The sequence below is a fragment of the Staurois parvus genome, unplaced genomic scaffold (assembly GCF_062004578.1).
Source record: "Staurois parvus isolate SC_StPar_1 unplaced genomic scaffold, SC_StPar_1.0 ptg000654l, whole genome shotgun sequence".
In the NCBI taxonomy this organism is placed as follows: Eukaryota; Metazoa; Chordata; class Amphibia; order Anura; family Ranidae; genus Staurois; species Staurois parvus.
Genome location: NW_028318450.1, coordinates 72,963 through 100,595, shown reverse-complemented (window position 1 = coordinate 100,595; position 27,633 = coordinate 72,963). Strand labels below are relative to the sequence as shown.

The following is a 27,633-nucleotide window of genomic DNA, read 5'->3' as shown; positions in this document are numbered from 1 at the left end:
TTGGAAATAAAAGTTTTTTATTCCATGTTTTCATTCTTACAAAGGAGTAAAATATTCAATGACAATTAAACAAGAAGACTCTCAGCCCATAAACACCCGCCACTCTAGGCTTTGGATTATGTTGCCTTTCCACAAAACCCATAACTAGCAACCAGTCAACCTCAAATTATTGAAACCAAAGACAGGGCACTGTATCTCCCACTGACCCCAAAGACGGGGATCTGTTCCTCCCACTGACCCCAATGACGGGGCTCTGTTCCTACCACTGATTCCAATGACAGGGCACTGTTCCTCCCACTGACCCCAATGACGGGGCTCTGTTCCTACCACTGATTCCAATGACAGCGCACTGTTCCTCCCACTGACCCCAATGACGGGGCTCTGTTCCTACCACTGATTCCAATGACAGGGCACTGTTCCTCCCACTGACCCCAATGACGGGGCTCTGTTCCTACCACTGATCCCAATGACAGGGCACTGTTCCTCCCACTGATCCCAACAATGGGGCTCTGTTCCTCCCACTGATCCCAATGACGGGGCACTGTTCCTCCCACTGATCCCAATGACAGGGCACTGTTCCTCCCACTGATCCCAACAATGGGGCTCTGTTCCTCCCACTGATCCCAATGACGGGGCACTGTTCCTCCCACTGACCCCAATGACGGGGCTCTGTTCCTACCACTGATCCCAATGACAGGGCACTGTTCCTCCCACTGATCCCAACAATGGGGCTCTGTTCCTCCCACTGATCCCAATGACGGGGCACTGTTCCTCCCACTGATCCCAATGACAGGGCACTGTTCCTCCCACTGATCCCAACAATGGGGCTCTGTTCCTCCCACTGATCCCAATGACGGGGCACTGTTCCTCCCACTGATCCCAACAATGGGGCTCTGTTCCTCCCACTGATCCCAAAGATGGGGCTCTGTTCCTCCCACTAATGCCAGCAACGGGGCACTGTTCCTCCCACTGATACCAGAAATGGGGAACTAATTACCCCACTGGCACCAACGATGGGGCTCTGTTCCTCCCACTGACCACCAAGCCTAGGGTATTGTTTACTCCCACTGATGCCAGGACATTTTCTACTCCCACTGGCCACAATCCGGCCCCCCTGAAGTTTGAAGGGCAGTAAACTGGCCCTTTGATGGCCAAGTTAGAGATGGCCTCTTATACTCTTCAACATTTCTAAGCAAAAATAAGGTAAACCCTGCCCAGCACGCCAACCTGTCACTGAACTTGGGGCATAAAATACATATGAATAGTAAACAATGCAAGGGAGAGAAAGAAATAGTTACGATCGGGGCTTTTTTTCCCCGAGAATAGGTGCAGGAACTCCCCCCTTCTAAATCACTTCTTGTATCCTCCCCCCTACCCACCTCTGAGCACAGTCCCTTGGTTCCACCCCTACCCTCCTCCCAGTTCTGCTCCTTATAGGTAATACATGGCCAAAGTATCATTTGGTAGGTTTATTTTACAGGTATTGTTATCTTAAGGTATTTAGTTTGGTGTAAATGATCTGGTTCCTGGGCAGGCAGCTTCTACACCCCAGAGGATCTCCACTGTCTCCTTGGCTTACAGTGTGATCTAAAAAGAGTTAAAATTGAAGCACCATACTACTGCTAAGAGGTCCAAATACAACCTTAGTCCATTAAAGGTCAGGGGTACAATTCAAAAAGTAATCGTGTTTCAGGGGGGCTAAGTGTGCCCTTCATCAGGGCGAAAAAGATTTTCATAGTAAATTAGGAGGGCTCTGCTCATGTGAGCTTACAATCTAGAGAAGGGGCATAACAGAAAATCGAGTATCGAACTGCTCGTCCCCAACATAAATGTAAATAAAGAATCCCCCTATGGGCCTTGAATGCAGCAACCATACCATTACACATGTATTCAAAAGAAGTTTTTTTTAAAACATATGCTTTATTACGTAGATGGATTTGTGAAAGATACATTAGCTCTGATAGATATTACAAAGATATTTCCTTCACATTATAACAAAATTCCCGAAAGTTAACTGACGCATTTTGATCATTCCACTTTTTGATCTTCTTCAGGGGTCATAAATACATGGAGAATTTCTAAATAAACACATTAGGAATAAGTGATAATTTGCATATAAGAAATTAATCTATAACATTCATATATTTGCCATTTTGGTACTTACAAGGGAATCCAGCAATCAATATTGATCAGAGCAATATGTTTAGACACTACTAAACAACTCGATCACTCCCTTATTATCTCATGTCTGGACTACTGCAACTCCCTCCTCACCGACCTACCTCATCACAGACTATCCCCGCTTCAGTCTATCCTGGACTCAGCGGCCAGACTTATCCACCTTACCAACCGCTCCTCTTCTGCCACCCCCCTCTGCCATTCCCTCCATTGGCTCCCGATTGCCTAACGCATCAAATTCAAGCCACTAACACTGACATACAAAGCCATTCATAAAGCTGCCCCACACTACCTCACCGACCTGATACCCAAATACCACCCAGCCCGTAATCTTCGCTCCTCACAAGACCTCCTACTTTCTAGCTCCCTGGTCTCCACCTCCCACGCCCGACTGCAGGACTTCTCCAGGACCTCCCCCATCCTCTGGAACTCACTACCCTAATCCATCAGACTGTCACCTTCCCTCCTCACCTTTAGGTGCACCCTGACAACCCATCTCTTCAGGGAAGCCTACCCCACCCTCACCTAACTGCCGATCTCCTCCACTCCATCCCCCACAGCCACTTCCTCCTGTGCCACTACCCACTCCCTCCTAGATTGTAAGCTCGAAAGAGCAGGGCCCTCGGACCTCTCGTGTATTGTTTGTTGCTGTATTGTCTCATGTTCTGTCCCCCACTATAATGTACAGCGCTGAGCAAACCTTTTTGGCGCTATATAAATACTGTATAATAATAATAATAATAATAATAATAATTTGGTGGTGCTATGTAATTTGTATAGAATTTTTTAATAATACGAGAAGCAGTAGAATAGATACCCAGCAGCCAGCAGCAATAGACCCCCCCCCAAGCAATAAAATACCACCCCAGCAACAATAGACCCCCAGCAGCAACAACAATTCTCCCAGCAGCTAGCATCAATAGACTCTCCAGCAGCCAGCATCATGAGACCACTCAACAGTAGAACCCTTCCAGCTACAATATATTCCTCCACCAGCAACAATAGACCTCCCCGGCAACAACAGACCACCATGCAAAAATAGATCCCCTCTAGTGACAATAGATCCCCCAGCAGCCAGCATCACTAGACCTTCTAGCATACCCCAGCACCCCTTGCCATGACATACATTTAGTGCTGAAGGTGCCGGAATGCATTCCCCCGCATTCCCGCTGAAAAAAAGCCCTGGTTACGACTAACTACGGGTTAATAAGGGGGAAACTAAGACCAACATAAAAAAAATGTACAGTAAGTTTTTGTTCACAATTGCAGGCTTCATGCAAGAGTTGTTGTCAGCCCTCCTGATGTCCAGAGTGTGACCCGACTGTCAATGTGGCATAGTATACCCGCAGATTATATTGGGAGAGTTTGTCCAGCAATGTGTTAGAAACCATTGCCGAGTCCATTCTCCCAGAATAATCTGCAGGGCACAGCTGTCCAGATGTAAAGGGAACTCTGATATAAGTGTATACTTTTATAGGGACTACAAAATACGGAGGATCTGATGGGGACATTAGAGTGGGGACTCTAATGGGAATGTCTATGTAAGGGTAGACTCTGATGATATAAAGGGGCTCTGATGGGGACACTGATGTAGTAGAGACTCTGATGAGCTTGTTTATTTAGAATTTCTTTGCTTTATTTACTGGAAGTATAACTAAAGGTAAAACTTTTTTTCGGGGGGGGAATGGAATGGAGTTGGATTAGAACTCCTGTTGGGTTTTTATTGCCACCTCTACACCCGTTAGGGAGATTCATCTTCTCTAATAGTTTTGTTTACCGTTATCATTGAAAGTAAAAGTAAAAGAAAATCCCAAATTTTGGGCTGTCCTCAAAAAAGTGATACGGGGGTCACTAGTTTTGGTGACTTGGGGAACCCCAAAGAATCCCCTTAACCACTTCACGTACAAGTACATTTTTTTCGGTCAGTGGTGGACTTTTTTATAAAAGCAATCCTAGATGCTAATTAGCTGCTAGATTGCTTTTATAGGCAGGGTCCCCTTCTCGCTGCCTTCCCGGGCTCTCTTGTCCCACTGAGGAATCTGGGACTGCAGACGGCTGATCATAGAGCTGATCAGGGAACGTCCCTGATCATCTCTATGATCTAAGAAACCGGAAACAATGAGTATTTAATCACTTCCAGTTTCACCGATTGTAAACAAACCACTCCTGGTTTGAAAAAGGCATTGGATCGAACATATCCAAGTTTGATCTGATACTTGGGTCTAATAGATCCCAGATGTCTCAGTAAAGAGAACCTGTCGCTGCTTATGTCTATCACAAGGGATCATTACATTCCTTGTGAAAGCAATAAAAGTGATAAAACAAATTTAAAAGGGACAGTGTAAAAATACATTTTTTAAAATAAAAATAAGTAATAAAAAAAATGCAAAGTGCCCTCTCCCCCAATGGGACACTTGCACTAACCAAAATGGAAAAATAAGTTTTGCCTATAGTTCTGCTTGAAGTTTTTTCCCTGTTGTCCTAAGTCATATCATACTGATTAGAAAAAAAACTCCATGAAAAATATAAAGTGTGGTCCTCATTGTTTGGAGATCCCTGCTTTAGATTCCAGAACGACAACAGTTCAATGGGAAAATCATTGAAAGTCAGTGAGAGAGTGCCATGTAGGATTTCGGCTACATACGATAGGATTCCTTTAGGCTCTCGATGGCTTGCTCTTTGGTTATGTCATTCCATTCTTCAGGAAGGTTGGCAGGTTTGGCATTGTATTCCTTTGCAAACTCTTTATTGAACTTTTTGAAAATGAATTTCCAGTAATCGGAGGCAGAGATGCTTGGATCTGGCTGAATTTTCCAGTCTGGGTAAAATGTTCGGTACTCTTTGTACGGATGACATTTCCACTCTGTGTCTGAATTTCTAAAGGCCCTTTCGGTGACCACTTCAGTAGAGCAAAGTGCTGTGTTCAGCACATTAGAATCAATAAATCTGTATCTTCCCAGACCTTTAGGCCGATGGACAGTGGCAAAGTGCTCTGTGTGCTCAACACACCCAGCCTCACAGGGGACTTTACAGAATGGACACTGCTCCCCGCAGCCAATCACCTTCTTAAACAATTCATCTTCAGGTTTGAGGGTCAGTCGTGCCAGGAGACACTCAATGCTTAGGGATCCAATTTCTGTTAGAATATCAACTTCTGTTTTAGAAAGGTAGACATCAATATCAGCAGAGAACTGACTGACAGGTGCAGAATTATGAAAAGTGACCAGCTTAATGTTGTCTAGCGATATTACCAAGTCCTTTTCTAACTTCTTACGAATCTGGGATAGAAAATCAGACACATTGTTACTTTCTAGAATTTGGGTATCTTGCAAAGTTTCTCTCACCTTCTTAACAATGGAAAGAGTAATGTAGGACAGTAAATTTTCCAAACATTCAGGTTCTCCATATCTTTCTTTGATAAACTCCAAAATAGTGTTCTTGACGAATTGCTTGTAGTTGGTAATATACTCCACATACTGTTTAAATTCACAATCTTCGATCAATTTGTTAAGCGCACAGTGCTGGAAAAAAGTTCGGCTCATGTATCTCTTGTTGTCTTTGCCATGCAGTAGGTCATTCACGATCTCTTTCCCAAGATGATTGCTCACATATTTCATTATGGCTGGTTTGAGACATTGTTGGTAGAACTGTTTTGCCCTGTTCTTGCACTCATCCTTGTTTTGGAATACATTTTTGAATATAGAAAGATAATGGGATTTGGCAGCTTGAAGACACAAGAATGGGTCGTTCTCTTCAACAAAGTTATCATGCATCTCCTGGAACATTTTAGCTGCTCTACCAAGAACAAGGAGTTTGAGGTCAAGTTCAAATTGGTCAGTGGTGTGAAGCTTCTCTACATCCTTCTGTCTTAATCTATGATTAACCATGCTTAGCAATTCTGAACAAAATGTATCATCGTAATCGTTGCCTGTACTAACCTTTTGTTTTATGTAGTCAAGGCATTGGTTCGTTAGATCGTTGGCGATCTTTTTTATTTTATAGCAGCAGTCAACTTTGAAGAAATTGTTATAACCTGTTCCCTTGTTACATACTTGTTGTTCACTCTTTTTGTACCACTGAAGGTCAATGTGTTCATCTTTGTCTACAAATGAAGTATCAGCATATGTAGAAAGTTTTCCAATATTTAGTAATTGTTGATTGATGACCCCGCTCTTGTGCTTCATCTCCTTCTGAAACTGTTGAAGCATTTGTTTGTCGACATCTTTTTTCTTTGTACGGTGGATTTGAAATCCTTTTACTGTGTCCTCCCATAAAGCCTCAAACCTCCATTCTAATGCCTTCTCTGTGATCTTTTCTTCTTTATCCTTGCACAAGTCCAAGAGGGAACTAACTTCCGATTCGATTTTTGCACTACAGTCATCCTTCAGACCTTGTATCTTACATTTCATCTTCTGGATATTAACAACTTCCCAGGATTTGGCATTCCACTCTTCATAAAGTGCCCTTCTAAGGACATTTATACTTTTCAAGAAATCGTCTAGGTACTTTTCCACCAGATGTGCATTTTCCAGTTCACTTTCAAAATATGAATTCAACGAGTCCTGCATTTTTCTTTCCAATTCGTTAAGCTTTTCAGGCATGGAGTTGTGGAATGTCATCATCAGATCCATTAGCATTTCTTGTTTCTGCTGATTTCTGAGAGAATTCAAAAACTCCATCATCCAATTATACATCTCTTTGCGAAAGCTCCATTCCATTTCGGAATATCTTACAGACAATTGGTCATATGCATCTGCTACCAAACTGTTTCTGAAGCTGAAGATAAATTTCTCATGTTTCACTGCTCTCCACAAACTTTGAAGCCACGTGAGAAATGATGGGATATTCTGTGGTTTCTGCACCTTCACCTTCATAAACTGAAGTAAGTAATTTTTTAGTGAAAGAATGCCTTCACTGTATCCAGTATTTACTGGAGCCATAGGTGGAACCCCATGCCATAGACCAGGAATGTACCAAGTGTGTTCATTGAGATCGTAATCCATGACATCGTTGAATGATGTGATTCCCTCTAGCTTCTCCATTTTTGCGGCTGCTTTTGTCATTTCATTTAGATGTTCCAAGAGTGTCTTCCGATGTCTAATATTCATGACATGAGCAGACACATCGCACACATTCTGATGTATAAATTGGCAGTTGGGTTTCTTTCCGATTTCTTTCATCCGAAGAAAAGCATGCACAACAATCTGTAAAACATCTTTCATTTCTGTTGTGTTTTCCATGGCTAAATTTACTATGGTGATATCACTCAACCCAACGACCAACGTGGCCAACTCATTGTCATGTTCATAACTGTCGTCCAAAGAAGCCAGCTCAGGAGCTTTCAACCCTTCGGTGTCAATCACCAGAATAAAGTCACAACCCAGCTCTTGCTTGAAGTTCTCTTTAACATTGAGAAGAGTCATGAAGGCTCCTCGTGTACATCGTCCACTGGCCACTGGAAACTGCAAACCGAACATGGTGTTGAGAAGGGTGGATTTCCCTGTACTTTGCACTCCCAGCACTGTGATTACTCTCATTGTGCATTTGTTTCCTGTTTTGGTGTCTAACTGAGTAAAAACGTCTTTTATCCACTTTACTGGAATGCTAGAGGTGTCTCCATCAATCAGCTCTAATGGAAACCCTTCCAGGAGAAGATCAGCAGCTATCCCTGGAAGGTTGCCAAATTTGCCTTTCAATATAGAATCATTTTTGTCAAAAAACTGTGCCTCGTGCATCTGTCCTAGTTCACGCAAAAAGTTTTCAATACCAAGAGAGCTGTCTGTGATTTGGTGGTCAATGCGTTTTAGTTCAGCTATGTTGCTGGAGTATTTGATATACTCGGCCTGCAACTCTGACAAGTTTGATCGAGCAATATTGTCAAGGAAGAGCTTCATCCACTTCAAGAAATAAAGCTTTTCTGTGGAAGAAAGATCAATAAGAGCTTCCAGAAATGTCTTAATGTCTCCATGAACTTCCTGCTGTCTCTGCTGGTTACGTAGCTCTACGCATTGTGCGCGCAGTTTTGACTTATAAACTTCCGCATCCATGTCATGAGCTTTTTTCATTCTGCACATTTCTTTCTCAATTTTCATGATGTTTTTCCAAAGATCCCTCTGCAGAATCAGCGTTTCTTTTTTATACTGTGGTACATCCTCTATTTTTTTGCAGATTTTCATAGCAAGGTCTTTAGCTTTTTGGCAATCCCTGGAGCTCTCATCTACCAAAATCCCAAATCTATTGGAATCTTTTTCAAGACCTGCCAGATGCTTCAGGTTAGAAGAATTTCTTGTTAAATTTGTCATAATGCCTTGTATTTGCTTTACAATCTCAGCCTCATTCATTGATGAATCTTTCACTAAAATGTTGTTCTTCTTCAAGTTTAGGAATGCAGATAGTTTTTTTTCGGTTTCTTTCTTTTTCTCTCCAACAATTTGGCCTTTTTGTGGACAGATAATAAAGAAACAGTTAGGGTTGCCTTGTGTAAAGCATTTTAAGAATTTGCAGTGGTTTTCATGGATGTCTTCAGAGAAAAAGAACACAGCGGTGGACATGTTTGTTAGAAAGCTGAACTGCTTCTGGTGGGAAATAACATCTCCACGTAGATTTGTGACAGCCACAGGCTCTTGAAATACATTTGAGTTTTCACTACCTCCTGGAAAGTACCAGGATATTTCGAGAAGACCTTCTGAGATGGTTCTAGGATGATAACCACACTCCATGTCCTTATATACAAAGAAGTCATAATGAGTGTGAGAGGGGCTCAGAATCTTATTGAGAACTTTAGACTTTGATAGACTGCAGTTGCCCAGTCGCACAAAAGAGAAAATAGGCATAGAGATGCTATTTATATTTTCTTCTTTAAAGCCTCTGGATCTTGATAAGAAAGGTGGTCTCCATCGCTTTATAATGTTTCTCATGGCCCAAAGCATGAAGGTGCATTCTGAACCATCACCAGCAGGGATCAACAGGGGGACTGCAAACTGGCATGTAGACATTTTGGTTATAATCTCTTGCTGTAAAAAGCTGTCGGAACAATTCATTACAGCACACAGGACATCCAGGGGATGGACAGAATAGGTTGAAGCTTTAGATGATGTTTCAAATGCCTCAAATAAATTTCCTTCAGTGAAACCAGCAGTGGTCTCTTCCTCAAATTCGTCCAGCCTTGTGTTTCGAGCTGTTCCATCCAATGCAATGAGTTTTTTTAGGAAGCTCCATGATGGTATTGTCTTCAATGAAGATCTGTCTTCATCCTCATTACTTATACACAACACTTCCTTCAGGGTCAGCTTGGAGTTTTCGTACTTTTTCAGATGAAGCTCTGATAGAAGCTCATCCATTTTGTTTGCCTTAAACAAAAAAAAAGATAAATCAGTTAGTGGCATAGTTTACACCTAATAGTTTATTTTAACCGCCACCTCATGGAGAGCTAGGCATGGGGAGAAGAACACAAGGATATGCTTTAAAGATAGCATTTAACCTCTTGTAGACCATGTAAAGCATATTCTTATTTAATGCCCTGTTGCCACACATATGTTTCCATAGTGGTCTGAGGTTGTGTACCGAGACAGAGAGCTTACTGCATGCTGCCAGCGCAATGACTAAGCTGTCTCTATCATCTTTTGATCACAACTTATGATCGGAAGCCAGCGGGACAAGCTCCTGATTTTGTGACCAATGTGAAAGCCAATCACAATGGTCCTGCGATAGAGAAACTGCGCCACCTCCTGGGCATTAATGTTCACTGAAAGGGTTGTCAAGAGACAGCTTGGCTCCTCTATCATGTGACTGTTGTGATTGGCTTTCACAGCGGTCACATGATCAGAAGCCCTTCCCACTGGCTCCCAATCATGAGCTATGGGTGACAGCTTGGTCAGTGAGCTGACAGCACACAATGAGCTTGTGCTCAGGACACAACCTCAGGCTGCCGTGGTTAGACTATCTCCCCTTCAGTCCATCACGAATGTTGTTGCTAGGCCTACACACATTGCTAACCAATCTGTGGCTGCTGTCCCTCTCTACCAATCCCTTCACTGGCTTACACTAGCCCAACATATAAAATCAAAATTCCAGCCAGAACATACAAAGCCATCTGCAACTATGCCCCCAGCTACATCACTAACCTCATCTAAGGATATTGGCCAAATCGTCCCCTCTGGTCTTTCAAAGACATCTTGTTCTCTAGCTCTCTTGTTGCCTCCTCCTATGCTCACCTCCAGAACTTCTCCAGAACCTCCCCCATCCTCTGGAACTCCTTACCCCAGTATGTCCGGTTAACACCAACCCTGTCTACCTTTAGGCGATCCTTGAAAATGCATTTATTCAAGGAAGCCTACCCCACCTCCACTTAAAAACTGTACTTCAGCCACCTCCATCAGATCATCCCCTGCAGATATTACCTTTCGTAGCACCTCCCCCTTCCTTTAGATCGTAAGCTCCATGAGCCCTCCTGTTCCTTCTGTATTGAATTGTATTGTAATTGTACTGTCTCCAGGGGCGGACTGACCATTTGGGAACTCAGGCACCGCCCGGGGGCCCGGGATCAGTAGGGGGCCCCATGAGATGCAAAAAAAGGGGGGGTTGTGAAAAGAAATTCACAGAGAAAGTGGCTACATTATGAACAGAATGTGATACTCAGAAAAATTTCCAAAAATTATGCTTTATTACATATACAAATTTGACATTTGGGCAATCGCCCTGGTTTACCATCACCTCAGTATGAGACAATACACACAGACCTAAAACCATATAAAATGACACCAATACCGGTCCAAATACATGTGCAACAGAGACAGTGACTACTAGAGTCTAAAGTCTTTGTAGCACTGGCGCACAGGTGAACACTTCCCACAGGAGGTGTATGCAAAAAATTATACCATAGGTATACCATGTAACATGTGGTAAATATGTAGACATGTGCTACTACCAAAATGGTTATATCCCAAGCAGGGAGTATCAAAACATTATACTATAGATATAAAATATCACATGTATGCAATGCAGCAAGCACAGTATGCGTCAAAAAGAGAAGCATGCCTCTAGGCCTATATGAGACAAAAAATATATGTCATATATAAAATGCAGTACACTCCTATGCCGGCACATGTGGTTGGGGCCCATTCATCTGTAATATAAGCGACTGCTTCCTTAGGGCTCTTAAATGAGAAAAAACCCCATTTGTTACCAGGATGGAAGGATAGATGCAAATAGCAGAGCACTGCTAGAAATGGTTTCTTCACCACTATATGTGGACTACACACCACTTTCTGTAAGGAAAACAAGACAAATCCCAATAGATCTTCTGCCTGTTGAGATACACGTGGTATGTCCTGTTTCCTATGAAAAGCACCATGATGTCCCCATCCTGTAGTGAAACAGACAATATGTGGAAAGTCACTGGAAGAGCTTTCACTCTATATAGGATGTATAGGTCATATCGATCACATAGGACCATATAACTAGTGTCCTGTAACAGTCCACTCACCACCTGCGCAATGGATAATAGGAGAGGAAGAGATGTCCTTCATAGGTACTGCCTTACAAGGCCAGAGAGGCCAGGGAACCAGCGCTGACATCAGCCGACATACCGTGGGTTCCGACCTCTTCTCGGCGCCTGTGCTGCTTAAGCTTGCCTGTATTGCATACATGTGATATTTTATATCTATAGTATAATGTTTTGATACTCCCTGCTTGGGATATAACCATTTTGGTAGTAGCACATGTCTACATATTTACCACATGTTACATGGTATACCTATGGTATAATTTTTTGCATACACCTCCTGTGGGAAGTGTTCACCTGTGCGCCAGTGCTACAAAGACTTTAGACTCTAGTAGTCACTGTCTCTGTTGCACATGTATTTGGACCGGTATTGGTGTCATTTTATATGGTTTTAGGTCTGTGTGTATTGTCTCATACTGAGGTGATGGTAAACCAGGGCGATTGCCCAAATGTCAAATTTGTATATGTAATAAAGCATAATTTTTGGAAATTTTTCTGAGTATCACATTCTGTTCATAATGTAGCCACTTTCTCTGTGAATTTCTTTTCACAACCCCCCCTTTTTTTGCATGTCTTTTTTGGCTACTGAATGGAGGCCATCTACTGGGTGATATGGTAATTTATTTTACAACCTCTAAATAACTATCTTCAACTAATGGCCCCATGAGATGCCCCTGGTACCTTTTTTATAGCCTTTTTTGAGTTTGGGCAAGGACACAGGGGCCCCATGATTCCCTATTGCCCGGGGGCCCCATGAGTTGTCAGTCCATTCCTGACTGTCTCCCATTATATTGTAAAGTGTTGTGCAAACTGTTACTGCTATATATATCCTGTATAATATTAATAATAATAATATGTGCGTCAGTTGGGCGTTAAAGCCCGCTATTCTTTTCACCAGATATATGAGTTACATGGTCTTTGTTTTTCTACCCGTGTCTATCCCATAAAGTCATAAACAATATCAGAAGACATGGAATAATTCACCCCCACGCCAGCCAGCCTAATCATCTCTTGAACAGAGAATCAGCTCTAAATATCAAGCCTTATTAATGCAGAATCCCTGGCATAAACACTTTCATTTAAATACACTACTCAAAAAAATGAAAGGAACATTGTAATCGGAGTATAACATGAAGTCAATGAACCTCCTGGGATATTGATCTGGTCAGGTAAGTATTAGATGAGGTTGTTAATCAGTTTCAGCTGCTTTGGTGTTAATGAAATTAACAACAGGTGCACTAGATGAGCAACAATGAGACGACCCCCAAAACAGGAATGGTTTTACAGGTGGAGGCCACTGACATTTTTTTTCCCTACTCATCTTTTCTGACTGTTTTCACTAGTTTTGCATTTGGCTAGGGTCAGTGTCACTACTGGTAGCATGAGGCCATACCTGGACCCTACAGAGGTTGCACAGGCAGTCCAACTCCTCCAGGATGGCACATCAATACGTGCCATTGCCAGAAGGTTTGCTGTGTCTCCCAGCACAGTCTCAAGAGCATGGAGGAGATTCCAGGAGACAGGCAGTTACTCTAGGACTGCTGGAAAAGGCTGTAGAAGGTCCTTAACCCACCAGCAGGACCAGTATCTGCTCCTTTGTGCAAGGAGGAACAGGATGAGCACTGCCAAAGCCCTACAAAATGACCTCCAGCAGGCCACTGGTGTGAATGTCTCTGACCAAACAAAGAGAAACAGACTTCATAAGGATGGCCTGAGGACCCAACGTCCTCTAGTGGCCCCTGTGCTCACTGCCCGGCACCATAGCGCTCGATTGGCATTTGCCATTGAACACCAGAATTGGCAGATCCACCACTGGCGCCCTGTGCTTTTCACAGATGAGAGCAGATTCATCCTTAGCACATGTGACAGACGTGAAAGGGTCTGGAGAAGCCATGGAGAACGTTCTGCTGCCTGTAACATGGTTCAGCATGATCGTTTTAATGGTGGGTCAGTGATGGTCTGGGGAGGCATATCCATGGAGGGATGCACAGACCTCTACAGGATAGAAAATGGCACCCTGACTGCCATTAGGTATCGGGATGAAATCCTTGGGCCCATTGTGAGACCCTACGCTGGTGCAGTGGGCCCTGGGTTCCTCCTGGTGCAGTGGGTTCTGGGTTCCTCCTGGTGCATGACAATGCCCGGCCTCATGTGAGGAGAGTAAGCAGGCAGTTCCTGGAGGATGAAGGAATTGATACCACTGAATAGCCCCCATGCTCGTCTGACCTAAATCCAATAGAACCCCTTTGGGATGTCATGTTTCAGTCCATCCGATGCCGCCAGGTTGCACCTCACACTGTCCAGGAGCTCAGTGATGTCCTGGTCCAGATCTGGGAGGAAATCCCCCAGGACACCCTCCGTGGTCTTATTAGGAGCCTCCCCCGACGTTGTCAGGCATGCATACAAGCACGTGGGGGCCATACAAACTACTGAGGACCATTCTGAGTTGCTGCAATGACATTTCAGCAAAATGGACTCGCCTGCTGCATCATTTTTCACTTTCATTTTCAGGGTGTCTTTGAATTTAGTCCTCTGTAGGTCGACCATTTTCATTTTCATCAAACCAATGGGCATCCTTACATTCCTAACACATTATCCATATCAGTATAGAGATCCAGCAGGAGATTTTTCCCCATTGAGATCTGATGGGTTTTCAAAATGTTCCTTTAATTTTTTTTGAGCCGTGTATATTCCTCAATTGTCACAAAGCATATAAATCCACTAAACCAAATACCTTTGAAAACCAGAATTTTATCTTGCAGTGACATCATCACTTTGTTGTACATAGCCTATGCAGAGAGCAGAGCTGTGGGAGGGGCCCAGAAGGCTCCACCTACTACAGGCTTCCTGCAGAAAACTACAGGAGGGGGCGGAGACAAGACCAGTCACCTTGCGTTATGGTGGCGGAAAGAAGTGAAGCATCTCTGCCTGGAACTGCGGTACCTCCGGCTGTCAGAACAGTTAGTGCTTATTCACACCAACCTATGTTCTTTAATGATTCGTTTTGGCCTGTAGGCTGATGTCTGCTGTGCAGTGGTCATTTCCTCACCAAAAATATTTTCATCATAATTTGTCAGCGGCATGTTTCCAGCGACAAAAACGGAAGGAAAATTACTCTGAATTTTCGTCTATTGATGAAAACTATGACAAAAATCAATTCCAGTTTTTGGCAACAAAGAAAACGGAACATAAGTGTGAGGGAGGGACATTTTACTGATAAAGACGTTATATCAAACCTTAATACCAGAAATCTGCTATGCAGAGCCATACAAAGCAGTGTGCAGGAGCTTACAGGGGAGACATCTGTGTTGTTTATACTGAGGTATCTCCCTCATAGGAGATACTCGGCGATCAGCGGGTGCCGGAGAGTAATCACTGGCCAGGACCCTGTGATTGACAGCCAAGACCGCGAACAGCGGCGTGGGTAGGAAGCACGCATGCGCCCCCTACCCGGAACTGCAAAATCACGTATATATATGTATTTCTGCTATAGAGCGGCGCGGAACCGGTTTATGTAAGCTATCAACTGTACAACTCAGGTGAACAACAAACTGAAATCTTTTAGGTGGAGGGAAGTAAAAATAAAAAACTAAAATAATATGGTTGCATAAGTTTGTACACCCTAAACTAGTACTTTGTTGAAGCCCCTTTTGATGTGATTCCAGCACTCAGTCGTTTCCTGTGCACAGCCCTCTTCAGATCACCCCACAGATTTTCAATCGGATTCAGGTCTGGGCTCTGGCTGAGCCATTCCAAAACTTGAATCTTCTTCTGATGAAGCCATTCCTTTGTTGATTTGGATGGATGCTTTGGGTCGTTGTCATGCTGAAAGATGAAGTTCCTCTTCATGTTCAGCTTTCTAGCAGAAGCCTGAAGGTTTTGTGCCGATATTGAACGGTATTTGGAACTGTTCATATTTCCCTCTACTTTGACTAAGGCCCCAGTTCCAGCTGAAGAAAAACAGCCCCAAAGCATGATGCTGCCACCACCATACTTCACAGTGGGTATGGTGTTCTTTTGGTGATGTGCAGTGTTGTTTTATAAACAAATGTAGGATGTTTGGGAAGTACCTTTGCTAATACATGATCTTTCATCAAAACGTGACAGTGTTTTTTTTACTGCCCTTTCAATTTGTTTTTATTGTCTATTATATGTGGTACAAAAAGTTAATCTGTAATCCCCTTTATGCTTTAGTGTTGTTTTAAGTTATTCCTCTATTTTCATCTTCCACACCTCTTGCTTAGTTTTTTCAAGGTCTGCTCTTTTATATCCTTTCTGCATAAATCTTTCCGTCAATCTACTTGTTTCCCAAAATCTATTTCTTGGTCAGAATTTCTCCTAATCCTCATCATTTGTTCCTTAGGAATAGCCCCTAGCCATCTTGGATGGTATCAGAATGTACCCATTGCGATCTGTGTCTTTAAAGTATGTGCGGGTATTTATTTTTTCCTCTTTTATAAAAATTTCCAAGTCCAAATAATTGACCCTCATATTGCTATGAGTTGCTGTAAATAAGATGCCATATTTGTTTATATTAATCTCTTCTAAGAATTCCAGTAGAGTTTCCTCTGATCCCTCCCATATAATGAATATATCGTCAATGTACCTTTTGTACATCAACAGTTCCTTTTTCTTGTGATGGTAGATGGTTTCAGCTTCCCATTTGCCCATAAATATGTTCGCTACCGTAGGTGCCCATGGCTACTCCCCTAGTTTGTGCAAAAAAAATGTCCATCATGCCAGAAATAATTGCCTTTCATGGCCAGTTCCAATAGTTCAAGCATGAATACAATCTGTTTGTCTTTCAAAAATGTATTTCCTTTTAAGACTCATTCAACAGCTGATAGTGCATCTCTTTGTTTGATATTGGTATAAAGTTAACATCCATGCTAGCCAGTATACATTTATCGTTCATATTTTCTGACTTCAATAGATTGATGAGCTCTTTACTATCTTTGATAGATGAGGGATAGTTCTGTGCTATGGACTGTAAGAAGTGATTCAGATATTCCCCTGCCCTGGAGAATAATGAATCTACCCCATTAATGATGGGTCTTCCAGGTAGATCCTTAACATCCTTATGGATTTTTGGAACTTGGTAATTGATGGGTGTTTTGGGTGCTTCTGAAATTAAATACTTAGCTTCTTTCTTATTTCGGATTCCTTCTTTCTGGGCTCTTCTAATCATCTTTACTAATTTCGCTTTCAGTTTGTTTCTAGGGACCCCTGTTAATTTTTCATACGTTTCCTTATCCAAAACCAGTCTATTTCATTCCCTTAGATAGTTGTCCTTAGTTAGGACGATTACCCCCCCCCCCCTTTAGCAGCTGGTCTGATAATTATATTTTTCTTTTTTCTAATTCCTCTAAACCTTGTTTAATTTTTTTTTATTTCCCCTAATGGGATTTACATCAATATTCTCTATTTCTTGTTCTGTCATCATTTTAAACACATCTAAACATTGGTTGCTAGAGGATTTAGGTTTACCGATTCCTCAGCCCACTATGTTGATATAGGGAAGGGGTACTGAATTAAATTCAAGGAGGTCCGGTCAGTAAAGTTTTCTTCTGGCCGAGGTCCGAATAGGGTGTGTCCATCAGTGTGCCCCCTTACATTAGGTGTCACCATCAGAATGCAACTTTACATCATGTATTCCCATCACATCAGTTGTCCCCATCACAGTGCCACTTTAGATCAGGTATTCACATGCTGATGGGCCCATTTTATGTTAAGGGGCACTCTGATGTGTCCATTTTATATTAAGGGGCACTCTGATGTGTCCATTTTATATTAAGGGGCACTCTGGTGGGCACATTTTATGTTAAGGGGCACTCTGATGGACACATTCTATGTTAAGGGGCACTCTGGTGGGCACATTTTATGTTAAGGGGCACTCTGGTGGGCACATTTTATATTAAGGGGCACTCTGGTGGGCACATTTTATGTTAAGGGGCACTCTGATGGGCCCAGTTTATGTTAAAGGACACTCTGATAGGCACATTTTATATTAAGGGACACTTTGATGGGACCATTTTACGTTAAGGGCCACTCTGATGGGCCATTTTATGTTAAGGGGTACTCTAATGGGCACATTTTATGTTAAGGGGCACTCTGATGGACCATTTTATGTTAAGGGGCACTCTGATGGACACATTCTATGTTAAGGGGCACTCTGATGGGCACATTCTATGTTAAGGGGCACTCTCAAAGCCACATTCTATGTTAAGGGGCACTCTGATGGGCACATTTTACATTAAGGGGCACTCTGATGAGTACATTCTATGTTAAGGGGCACTCTGATGGGCACATTCTATGTTAAGGGGCACTCTGATGGGCACATTCTATGTTAAGGGGCACTCTGATGGACACATTCTACATTAAGGGGCACTCTGATGGGTACATTCTATGTTAAGGGGCGCTCTGATGGGCACATTCTCTGTTAAGGGGCACTCTGATGGGCACATTCTATGTTAAGGGGCGCTCTGATGGGCACATTCTATGTTAAGGGGCGCTCTGATGGGCACATTCTATGTTAAGGGGCACTCTGATGGGCACATTCTATGTTAAGGGGCACTCTGATGGGCACATTCTACGTTAAGGGGCGCTCTGATGGGCACATTCTATGTTAAGGGGCGCTCTGATGGGCACATTCTACGTTAAGGGGCGCTCTGATGGGCACATTCTATGTTAAGGGGCACTCTGATGGGCACATTCTACGTTAAGGGGCGCTCTGATGGGCACATTCTATGTTAAGGGGCGCTCTGATGGGCACATTCTATGTTAAGGGGCGCTCTGATGGGCACATTCTATGTTAAGGGGCGCTCTGATGGGCACATTCTATGTTAAGGGGCGCTCTGATGGGCACATTCTATGTTAAGGGGCACTCTGATGGGCACATTCTATGTTAACGGGCGCTCTGATGGACACATTCTATGTTAAGGGGCGCTCTGATGGGCACATTCTATGTTAAGGGGCGCTCTGATGGGCACAATCTACGTTAAGGGGCGCTCTGATGGGCACATTCTACGTTAAGGGGCGCTCTGATGGGCACATTCTACGTTAAGGGGCACTCTGATGGGCACATTCTACGTTAAGGGGCACTCTGATGGGCACATTCTACGTTAAGGGGCGCTCTGATGGACACATTCTACATTAAGGGGCACTCTGATGAGCACATTCTATGTTAAGGGGCACTCTGATGGGCACATTCTATGTTAAGGGGCGCTCTGATGGGCACATTCTATGCTAAGGGGCACTCTGATGGGCACATTCTATGTTAAGGGGCACTCTGATGGGCACATTCTATGCTAAGGGGCACTCTGATGGGCACATTCTATGTTAAGGGGCACTCTGATGGGCACATTTTACATTAAGGGGCACTCTGATGGGCACATTCTATGTTAAGGGGCACTCTGATGGGCACATTTTACATTAAGGGGCACTCTGATGGGCACATTCTATGCTAAGGGGCACTCTGATGGGCACATTCTATGTTAAGGGGCACTCTGATGGGCACATTCTATGTTAAGGGGCACTCTGGTGGGCACATTTTATGTTAAGGGGCACTCTGGTGGGCACATTTTATATTAAGGGGCACTCTGGTGGGCACATTTTATGTTAAGGGGCACTCTGATGGGCCCAGTTTATGTTAAAGGACACTCTGATAGGCACATTTTATATTAAGGGACACTTTGATGGGACCATTTTACGTTAAGGGCCACTCTGATGGGCCATTTTATGTTAAGGGGCACTCTGATGGACCATTTTATGTTAAGGGGCACTCTGATGGACACATTCTATGTTAAGGGGCACTCTGATGGGCACATTCTATGTTAAGGGGCACTCTCAAAGCCACATTCTATGTTAAGGGGCACTCTGATGGGCACATTTTACATTAAGGGGCACTCTGATGAGTACATTCTATGTTAAGGGGCACTCTGATGGGCACATTCTATGTTAAGGGGCACTCTGATGGGCACATTCTATGTTAAGGGGCACTCTGATGGACACATTCTACATTAAGGGGCACTCTGATGGGTACATTCTATGTTAAGGGGCGCTCTGATGGGCACATTCTCTGTTAAGGGGCACTCTGATGGGCACATTCTATGTTAAGGGGCGCTCTGATGGGCACATTCTATGTTAAGGGGCGCTCTGATGGGCACATTCTATGTTAAGGGGCACTCTGATGGGCACATTCTATGTTAAGGGGCACTCTGATGGGCACATTCTACGTTAAGGGGCGCTCTGATGGGCACATTCTATGTTAAGGGGCGCTCTGATGGGCACATTCTACGTTAAGGGGCGCTCTGATGGGCACATTCTATGTTAAGGGGCACTCTGATGGGCACATTCTACGTTAAGGGGCGCTCTGATGGGCACATTCTATGTTAAGGGGCGCTCTGATGGGCACATTCTATGTTAAGGGGCGCTCTGATGGGCACATTCTATGTTAAGGGGCGCTCTGATGGGCACATTCTATGTTAAGGGGCGCTCTGATGGGCACATTCTATGTTAAGGGGCACTCTGATGGGCACATTCTATGTTAAGGGGCGCTCTGATGGACACATTCTATGTTAAGGGGCGCTCTGATGGGCACATTCTATGTTAAGGGGCGCTCTGATGGGCACATTCTACGTTAAGGGGCGCTCTGATGGGCACATTCTACGTTAAGGGGCGCTCTGATGGGCACATTCTACGTTAAGGGGCACTCTGATGGGCACATTCTACGTTAAGGGGCACTCTGATGGGCACATTCTACGTTAAGGGGCGCTCTGATGGACACATTCTACATTAAGGGGCACTCTGATGAGCACATTCTATGTTAAGGGGCACTCTGATGGGCACATTCTATGTTAAGGGGCGCTCTGATGGGCACATTCTATGCTAAGGGGCACTCTGATGGGCACATTCTATGTTAAGGGGCACTCTGATGGGCACATTCTATGCTAAGGGGCACTCTGATGGGCACATTCTATGTTAAGGGGCACTCTGATGGGCACATTTTACATTAAGGGGCACTCTGATGGGCACATTCTATGTTAAGGGGCACTCTGATGGGCACATTTTACATTAAGGGGCACTCTGATGGGCACATTCTATGCTAAGGGGCACTCTGATGGGCACATTCTATGTTAAGGGGCACTCTGATGGGCACATTCTCTGTTGTGCCCATCAGAGTGCCCCTAACATTCAATGCGCCCATCAGAGTGCTCATTTAAGACTACCTTGAGGGCAGACAGGAGCTGTGCCGGGATCCTTGCTGAAGGACGCTTGTGTACAGGCAGGGAGAGGGAGCTGGAGAGACAGTGAGGTGCAAGGGGCGGGGCGCACACGTGATGTCATGTTGCCATGACATCCGCCTTGCTCAGTGGCGGCTCTGTCATTGTGGGCTGGCGGTCCAGAAGGGAGCGCTGCTGGGGCCGTTCTCGGACCGCGGTCCGCCATTTAGTGACCACTGATATAGGTTTCCTTTTTGGTAATATTGTCATCTTTGCCTGTGAAAAACTTTTTTATGTTTAATTTTCTCATGAACTTCTATAAGTCCATGTATACCTTGACCTTATCTATATTCCTGGGTGGGGCGTACGTAAGACCTAAATTCACTGCTTCCATTTCTTCTTCTGTGAGCGTGGCATTGCTGAAATTAAATATGCCTGTCATTATACTTCTCTTTCCTTTTCTCCTCTGACCCCCTCTGTCTCCTCTGACCCCCTCTGCATGCTCTGACCCCCTCTGTCTCCTCTGACCCCCTCTGCATCCTCTGACCCCCTCTGTCTCCTCTGACCCCCTCTGCATGCTCTGACCCCCTCTGTCTCCTCTGACCCCCTCTGCATCCTCTGACCCCCTCTGTCTCCTCTGACCCCCTCTGCATCCTCTGACCCCCTCTGCATCCTCTGACCCCCTCTGTCTCCTCTGACCCCCTCTGCATCCTCTGACCCCCTCTGTCTCCTCTGACCCCCTCTGCATGCTCTGACCCCCTCTGTCTCCTCTGACCCCCTCTGCATCCTCTGACCCCCTCTGTCTCCTCTGACCCCCTCTGCATCCTCTGACCCCCTCTGCATCCTCTGACCCCCTCTGTCTCCTCTGACCCCCTCTGCATCCTCTGACCCCCTCTGTCTCCTCTGACCCCCTCTGTCTCCTCTGACCCCCTCTGCATCCTCTGACCCCCTCTGTCTCCTCTGACCCCCTCTGTCTCCTCTGACCCCCTCTGCATCCTCTGACCCCCTCTGCATCCTCTGACCCTTTCTGTCTCCTCTGACCCCCTCTGCATGCTCTGACCCCCTCTGCGTCCTCTGACCCCCTCTGCGTCCTCTGACCCCCTCTGTCTCCTCTGACCCCCTCTGTCTCCTCTGACCCCCTCTGCATGCTCTGACCCCCTCTGTCTCCTCTGACCCCCTCTGCATGCTCTGACCCCCTCTGTCTCCTCTGACCCCCTCTGCATCCTCTGACCCCCTCTGTCTCCTCTGACCCCCTTTGTCTCCTCTGACCCCTTCTGCATCCTCTGACCCCCTCTGCATCCTCTGACCCCCTCTGTCTTCTCTGACCCCCTCTGCATGCTCTGACCCCCTCTGTCTCCTCTGACCCCCTCTGCATCCTCTGACCCCCTCTGTCTCCTCTGACCCCCTCTGCATCCTCTGACCCCCTCTGTCTCCTCTGACCCCCTCTGTCTCCTCTGACCCCTTCTGCATCCTCTGACCCCTTCTGCATCCTCTGACCCCCCCTGCATCCTCTGACCCCCTCTGCATCCTCTGACCCTCTCTGTCTTCTCTGACCCCCTCTGTCTCCTCTGACCCCCTCTGCATCCTCTGACCCCCTCTGTCTCCTCTGACCCCCTCTGTCTCCTCTGACCCCCTCTGTGTCCTCTGAGCCCCTCTGTGTCCTCTGAGCCCCTCTGTGTCCTCTGACCCCCTCTGTCTCCTCTGACCCCCTCTGCATCTTCTGACCCCCTCTGTCTCCCCTGACCCCCTCTGTCTCCCCTGACCCGCTCTGTCTCCTCTGACCCCCTCTGCATCCTCTGACCCCCTCTGTTTCCTCTGACCCCCTCTGCATCCTCTGCCCCTCGCCCTCTTGAGGATTCCACCCCCCTCCCGACCAGGCCATTTTTTGCGTTACGGTGCTGCGTTTTAATTAACTGGCAATTGCGTGGTCATGCAACGCTGCACCCAAATTAAATGTACGTCCTTTTTTTCCCACAAATAGAGCTTTCTTTTGGTGGTATTTGATATCCTGTGTGCCTTTTCTATTTTTTGTGCTATAAAAAAAAAATAGACCAACAATTTTGAGAAAAAAACAGTATTTTTGACTTTTTGCTATTGAGCATGTCCATTAAAAAGATGTAAAAAAATAAAATTTCATCATAAATTTCGGCCAAAATGTATCCTGCTCCGTGTCTTTGCTAAAAAAAATCCCAATACGTGTAAATTAATTGGTTTACGTGAAAGTTATAGCGTTTACAAATGGCAGTATATACTGGGCTTTTTTTTTCTTTTTTTACTAGTAACGGCAGCGATCAGCGACATATAGAGGGACATTCTGACACTGGGGGGAGGGAAACTGACTTGGTGGCACTGACATCCCCAGTGACACCAATACAGTGATCAGTGCTAATAAAAAGCACTGACACTGTACTAGTGGCACTGGGCAGGAAGGGGTTAACATGAGGGGCGATCAAAGGGGTAACTGTGTGCTGGGAGTGTTTCACTGTAAGCACACTGCTTTACATGGCTGTGCTATGCAGAGCCATACAAAGCAGCATGCAGGAGCTGAAAGGGAAGAGATCTGTATTGTTTACAAACAGTAATCCCCCCCCCCCTCGTTGAAGATGTCTGGGTGACCAGCGAGTAATTACCAGCGATTGACAGCCGTGGCCGCGAATGGCAGCGTGGGTAAGGCGCGCAATGTTTGCCGGTAATCGCCGGGCTCTAGCAGGTAATCACCGACTGGGACCCGGTGATTGATACCCGCGGCGGTCGCGCGCCTCGTGCGCGCCCCCTACCCTGAAATGCAAACTCACGTGTATATATACGTGATTTTGCACACCCGTGATGCCCTGTAGCAGTGCTTCTGCTATAGTGGGGACGGGAAGTGGTTAATGTATTGTTTCCTTAAAATACGCATTTGATAAATATCTGTGCAAATATTACCAAGAAATTGCAGCTACCACCATTTTATTCTCCAGTGTCTCTGCTATTAGAAAATACATATTTGTTTGGGTGGCTTTACATTAATTTCTAGCCAGAAAAGCACATTTTAACATTCAAAAAATACAAAAAGCTGCCCCGGCAGACAAGTGGTTAAAAAAGGCAAACAATTGTGCCACGTCAGCGCAGCTCAATGGATGTGATGTTACGGAGCCAGGGGTGGGCTGACCATTTGGAAACTCGGGCATTGCCCGAGGGCCCAGGGTCAATAGGGGGCCCCATGAGATGCCCCTGGTACCTTTTTCATAAGCTATTTTGAGTTTGGGCAAGGACACAGGGGCCCCATGATCTCCTATTGCCCGGGGGCCCCATGAGTTGTCAGTCCGCCCCTGCACGGAGCCCTTAGTGACCATGGACTCTGACCAGAGCTAACATTTCCTGTTGAAGCCGCACCCAACTGCAGCACAAAGGATCGATCAGTAATCAAGACAACGCAAAGACCACCGAAGATGTGCAAACTATAGAAACAAAGTATCAGATCGGATTAGCGGATTCATTGCAGGAAATAGAAATTCTGATCAACTGATCACTTTCATCTGAATTCTGTTCCTTCAATAGATACAAAGTTACTGATCGATGATTTATTCTACTTACCCGACGTTCAGCGACGTATGAGACGTGTCCGGCTGACAACATGCGTCGCAGAGCCTCGGGATACAGACGTTTGGGACACGAAGGGATCCGGTGGCCGTGTCGCTGACTTCTCAACTAGACGAGTGATCAAAATGAAAAGTGAAAGGGCAAGAGGAGCGCAGAGGACGAGTTTCACTTTCTGTTCTGCTGAACGCGATGCCCTCTGCTGGTGACGTTCCACCTTCTATCAGTCAGGCTCACACCTATGCAGTTTGCGTTAGATACGTTTCTGCAGTGCGTTTTGCATTTTTGCACATGCATTTTTTATAAGTTTTGCGCTGTGGGGTTTTTTTTCCTTGTTTTTTTCTTGACTATATTCTCAAAAACTCATCAAAAACGCTCTACATGCCTTTCTACAGCGTCTCCATTGAAACCTATTGAACCAAAAATGCAACTTTTTGCGTTTAAAAAAGTCCCTGACCCTTTCCTAAAAAACGCACCGGGTGAAAACGCAGAGATGTGAATGTGTCCTATAGGAAAATCATGTTAAATGGACTGTAGTGCGTTTCTGCAAAATGCTGAGGAAAATGCTGAGGTGTGAACCTGGGGGAAAAGAGAATTGTACTTTGTTAACCCCTCGCCCTCCAGAGGATCCCCCCCCCCCTTCCTGACCAGGCCATTTTTTGCGAAACGGCGTTGCGTTACTTTAACTGACAACTGCGCGGTCATGCAACGCTGAACCCAAATGTATTTCCTCTTTCTTTTAGTGGCTCTGATTATGAATGTACCTGTTCTCTGTATGTCGCCACAATACTGGAGGAAAGATATTTAACCCCTCGCCCTCCAGAGGATTCCCCCCCCCCCCTTCCTGACCAGGCCATTTTTTGCGTTACGGCGCTGCATTTTACTTTAACTGACAATTGTGCAGTCATGCAGCTCTGCACCCAAATGAAATTTATGTCCTTTTTTCCCACAAATAGAGCTTTCTTTCTGTGGTATTTGATTGGCTGTGCGTTTTTTATTTTTTGCGCTATAAACAAAAAAAGACAATTTTGAGGAAAAAAAACAATATTTTGGACTTTTTGCTATTAAACATGTCCAGTAAAAAAAATTTTAAAAATAAAATGTCGTCATAAATTTAGGCCAAAATGTATTCTGCTCCATGTCTTTGCTAAAAAAAATCCCAATACGTGTAAATTAATTGGTTTACATGAAAGTTATAGCGTCTACAAATGGCGGTATATACTGTATACTAGAAATTTTTTTTTTTTTATACTAGTAATGGAAGCGATCAGCGACTTATAGCTGGACTGCAGCGGGCATTCTGACACTGGGGGGAACTGACTAACTGTCACTGACATCTCCAGTGACACCAATACAGTAATCAGTGGTAATAAAAAGCACTGACATTATACTAATGGCACTGGGCAGGAAGGGGTTAACATCTGGGGCGATCAAAGGGTTAACTGTGTGCTGTTTCACTGTGCCAGCACACTGCTTTGTATGGCTGTGCTATGCAGAGCCATACAAAGCAGCATGCTGGAGCTGACAGGGGAGAGATCTGTATTGTTTGCATACAGATCTCTCCCCCATCAGTGATACTCCCCCATCAGTGGTACCAGCGGGGAATCATCGGCCGGGACTCGGTGATCAACAGCTGAACCCATCAATGGCGGTGCGGGTAGGGTGGTGCATGCACCCCTACCCAGAAATTCAAATCACATATATATACTGTATATGTGATTTTGCGCAGCCCTGCCGCCCTGTAGCAGTATTTCTGTTATAGGGCGGCAGGCAAGCAGTTAACTATGGACTCAAGCAGAAAGTTTCAAATTTAACACTTGTGCTACCAGAACCGTTTTTTGCGTCTTTTTGCACACGCGTTTAAAAATATCACTGGAACTGCACTGTATTTGAGCACCAAAATCCAAAAATTCTATTTTATTCATTTTTAATATTCAAAGCAAACTCCCCCGTCCATCCATGCCTCCATGCTTTATTTTGCTGAGAATTCATTTTGAACCCCCCCCTGGCATTTCTGGCAGTGGCCATCTTGAGTAAGGGAGATGATTCATGTAGCATTTACTTCACGAGACCCATCTGCCCTTAAATCAGGCATTGGCTGAGCTGAAAACCTTCCTTCCTTTCCTGAAGACTCCTGGGATGTATGACATCATTTGCCTAGGCATAGAAACCAGGAAGTAACTGAAGAAATGTAAAAAAAAAAGTTTAAAACAAGTAAATATGATATACTTTCCTATCGATTTACTAATGCTCGTGGTATAAGGATTGCAAATAATGTTGAATGGGAGAGTAAAGTTCCACTTTAAACCTTAAGATTATTTAAAGTGTTTGTTAAACTTAGACATGAAAACTGAACAAAGCACATATTTCTATAGTGTTTATTTGCCTCTTTCCAAAGCACTAAGTGTCATTTCTCCCTGCTGTGTAGTTCCTCTGCTATCAGCAGGAGTCACTTCTGACAAGTTTTCCTGACACCAAGAGCTAAAAAGGTGACAGGGTAGGGAACAGCCTGTGATTGACAGCCTCAGCTCTGTTCCTGTGTGAAGGTGGGGGGATTCCCTCAGGGCTGTCTTAATGCATGGGTACTGTCCAAGGGTCCCAAGTGCATGGGGGCCCCATGATAATCTTGCATTTCATCACTTGCCAACTGTCCCGGATTTTCCGGGACAGTCGTGATTTTTTACTAAGCTGTCCCGGGCAGCATCCTGGAACCTGTGCTGTGATCTGATCCCAGTATTGTGACCTCTTGACCCCCTCCCCAATTCTGTGTCCTTCTGCCTCCCCCATCCTCCATATTGTGCTTTTTGTGTTGATTAGTCTTTGATTTATGGCATGTTTTTCTATTGTTTAAAATCTATTTCATTGAAAGCCAACTATTTATACTTTAATTCTTGAGTGTATGTGCGGGGCAGGCTGGTAGGGGCCCCAGTGCATTACCTTGCCCAGGGGCCTATGATGCTTTTAAGACAGCCCTGGGGTCCCTTCCCTCCAATCAGCTCTCAGAGCTCTTGTACAGTCTGTAAGTGAAGGACCATTCACAAAGTGCAGGTGAGGATGGCCCTGGACCCCTGGACAGGTAAGTGTCCTTTTATTAAATGTCAGCAGCAACAGCATTTGTACGCTTGCAACATAGATCTGAAAGGGTTAATCACG

The 27,633-nt window shown here is 44.8% G+C and overlaps 1 protein-coding gene across 1 annotated transcript; it reads right to left on the bottom strand.

Annotated features, from left to right (window-relative positions):
* Positions 1–24,660, bottom strand: LOC149448851 (up-regulator of cell proliferation-like). The gene is made up of 2 exons (XM_089694165.1): positions 24,478–24,660; positions 1–9,527 (listed from the first exon to the last, which is right to left on the bottom strand). The coding sequence occupies exons 1-2, from the start codon at positions 24,517–24,519 to the stop codon at positions 4,815–4,817; spliced, it is 4,755 nt and encodes a 1,584-aa protein (XP_089550291.1). The 5' UTR covers positions 24,520–24,660; the 3' UTR covers positions 1–4,814.
* Between the last annotated feature and the right edge of the window lie 2,973 nt (positions 24,661–27,633).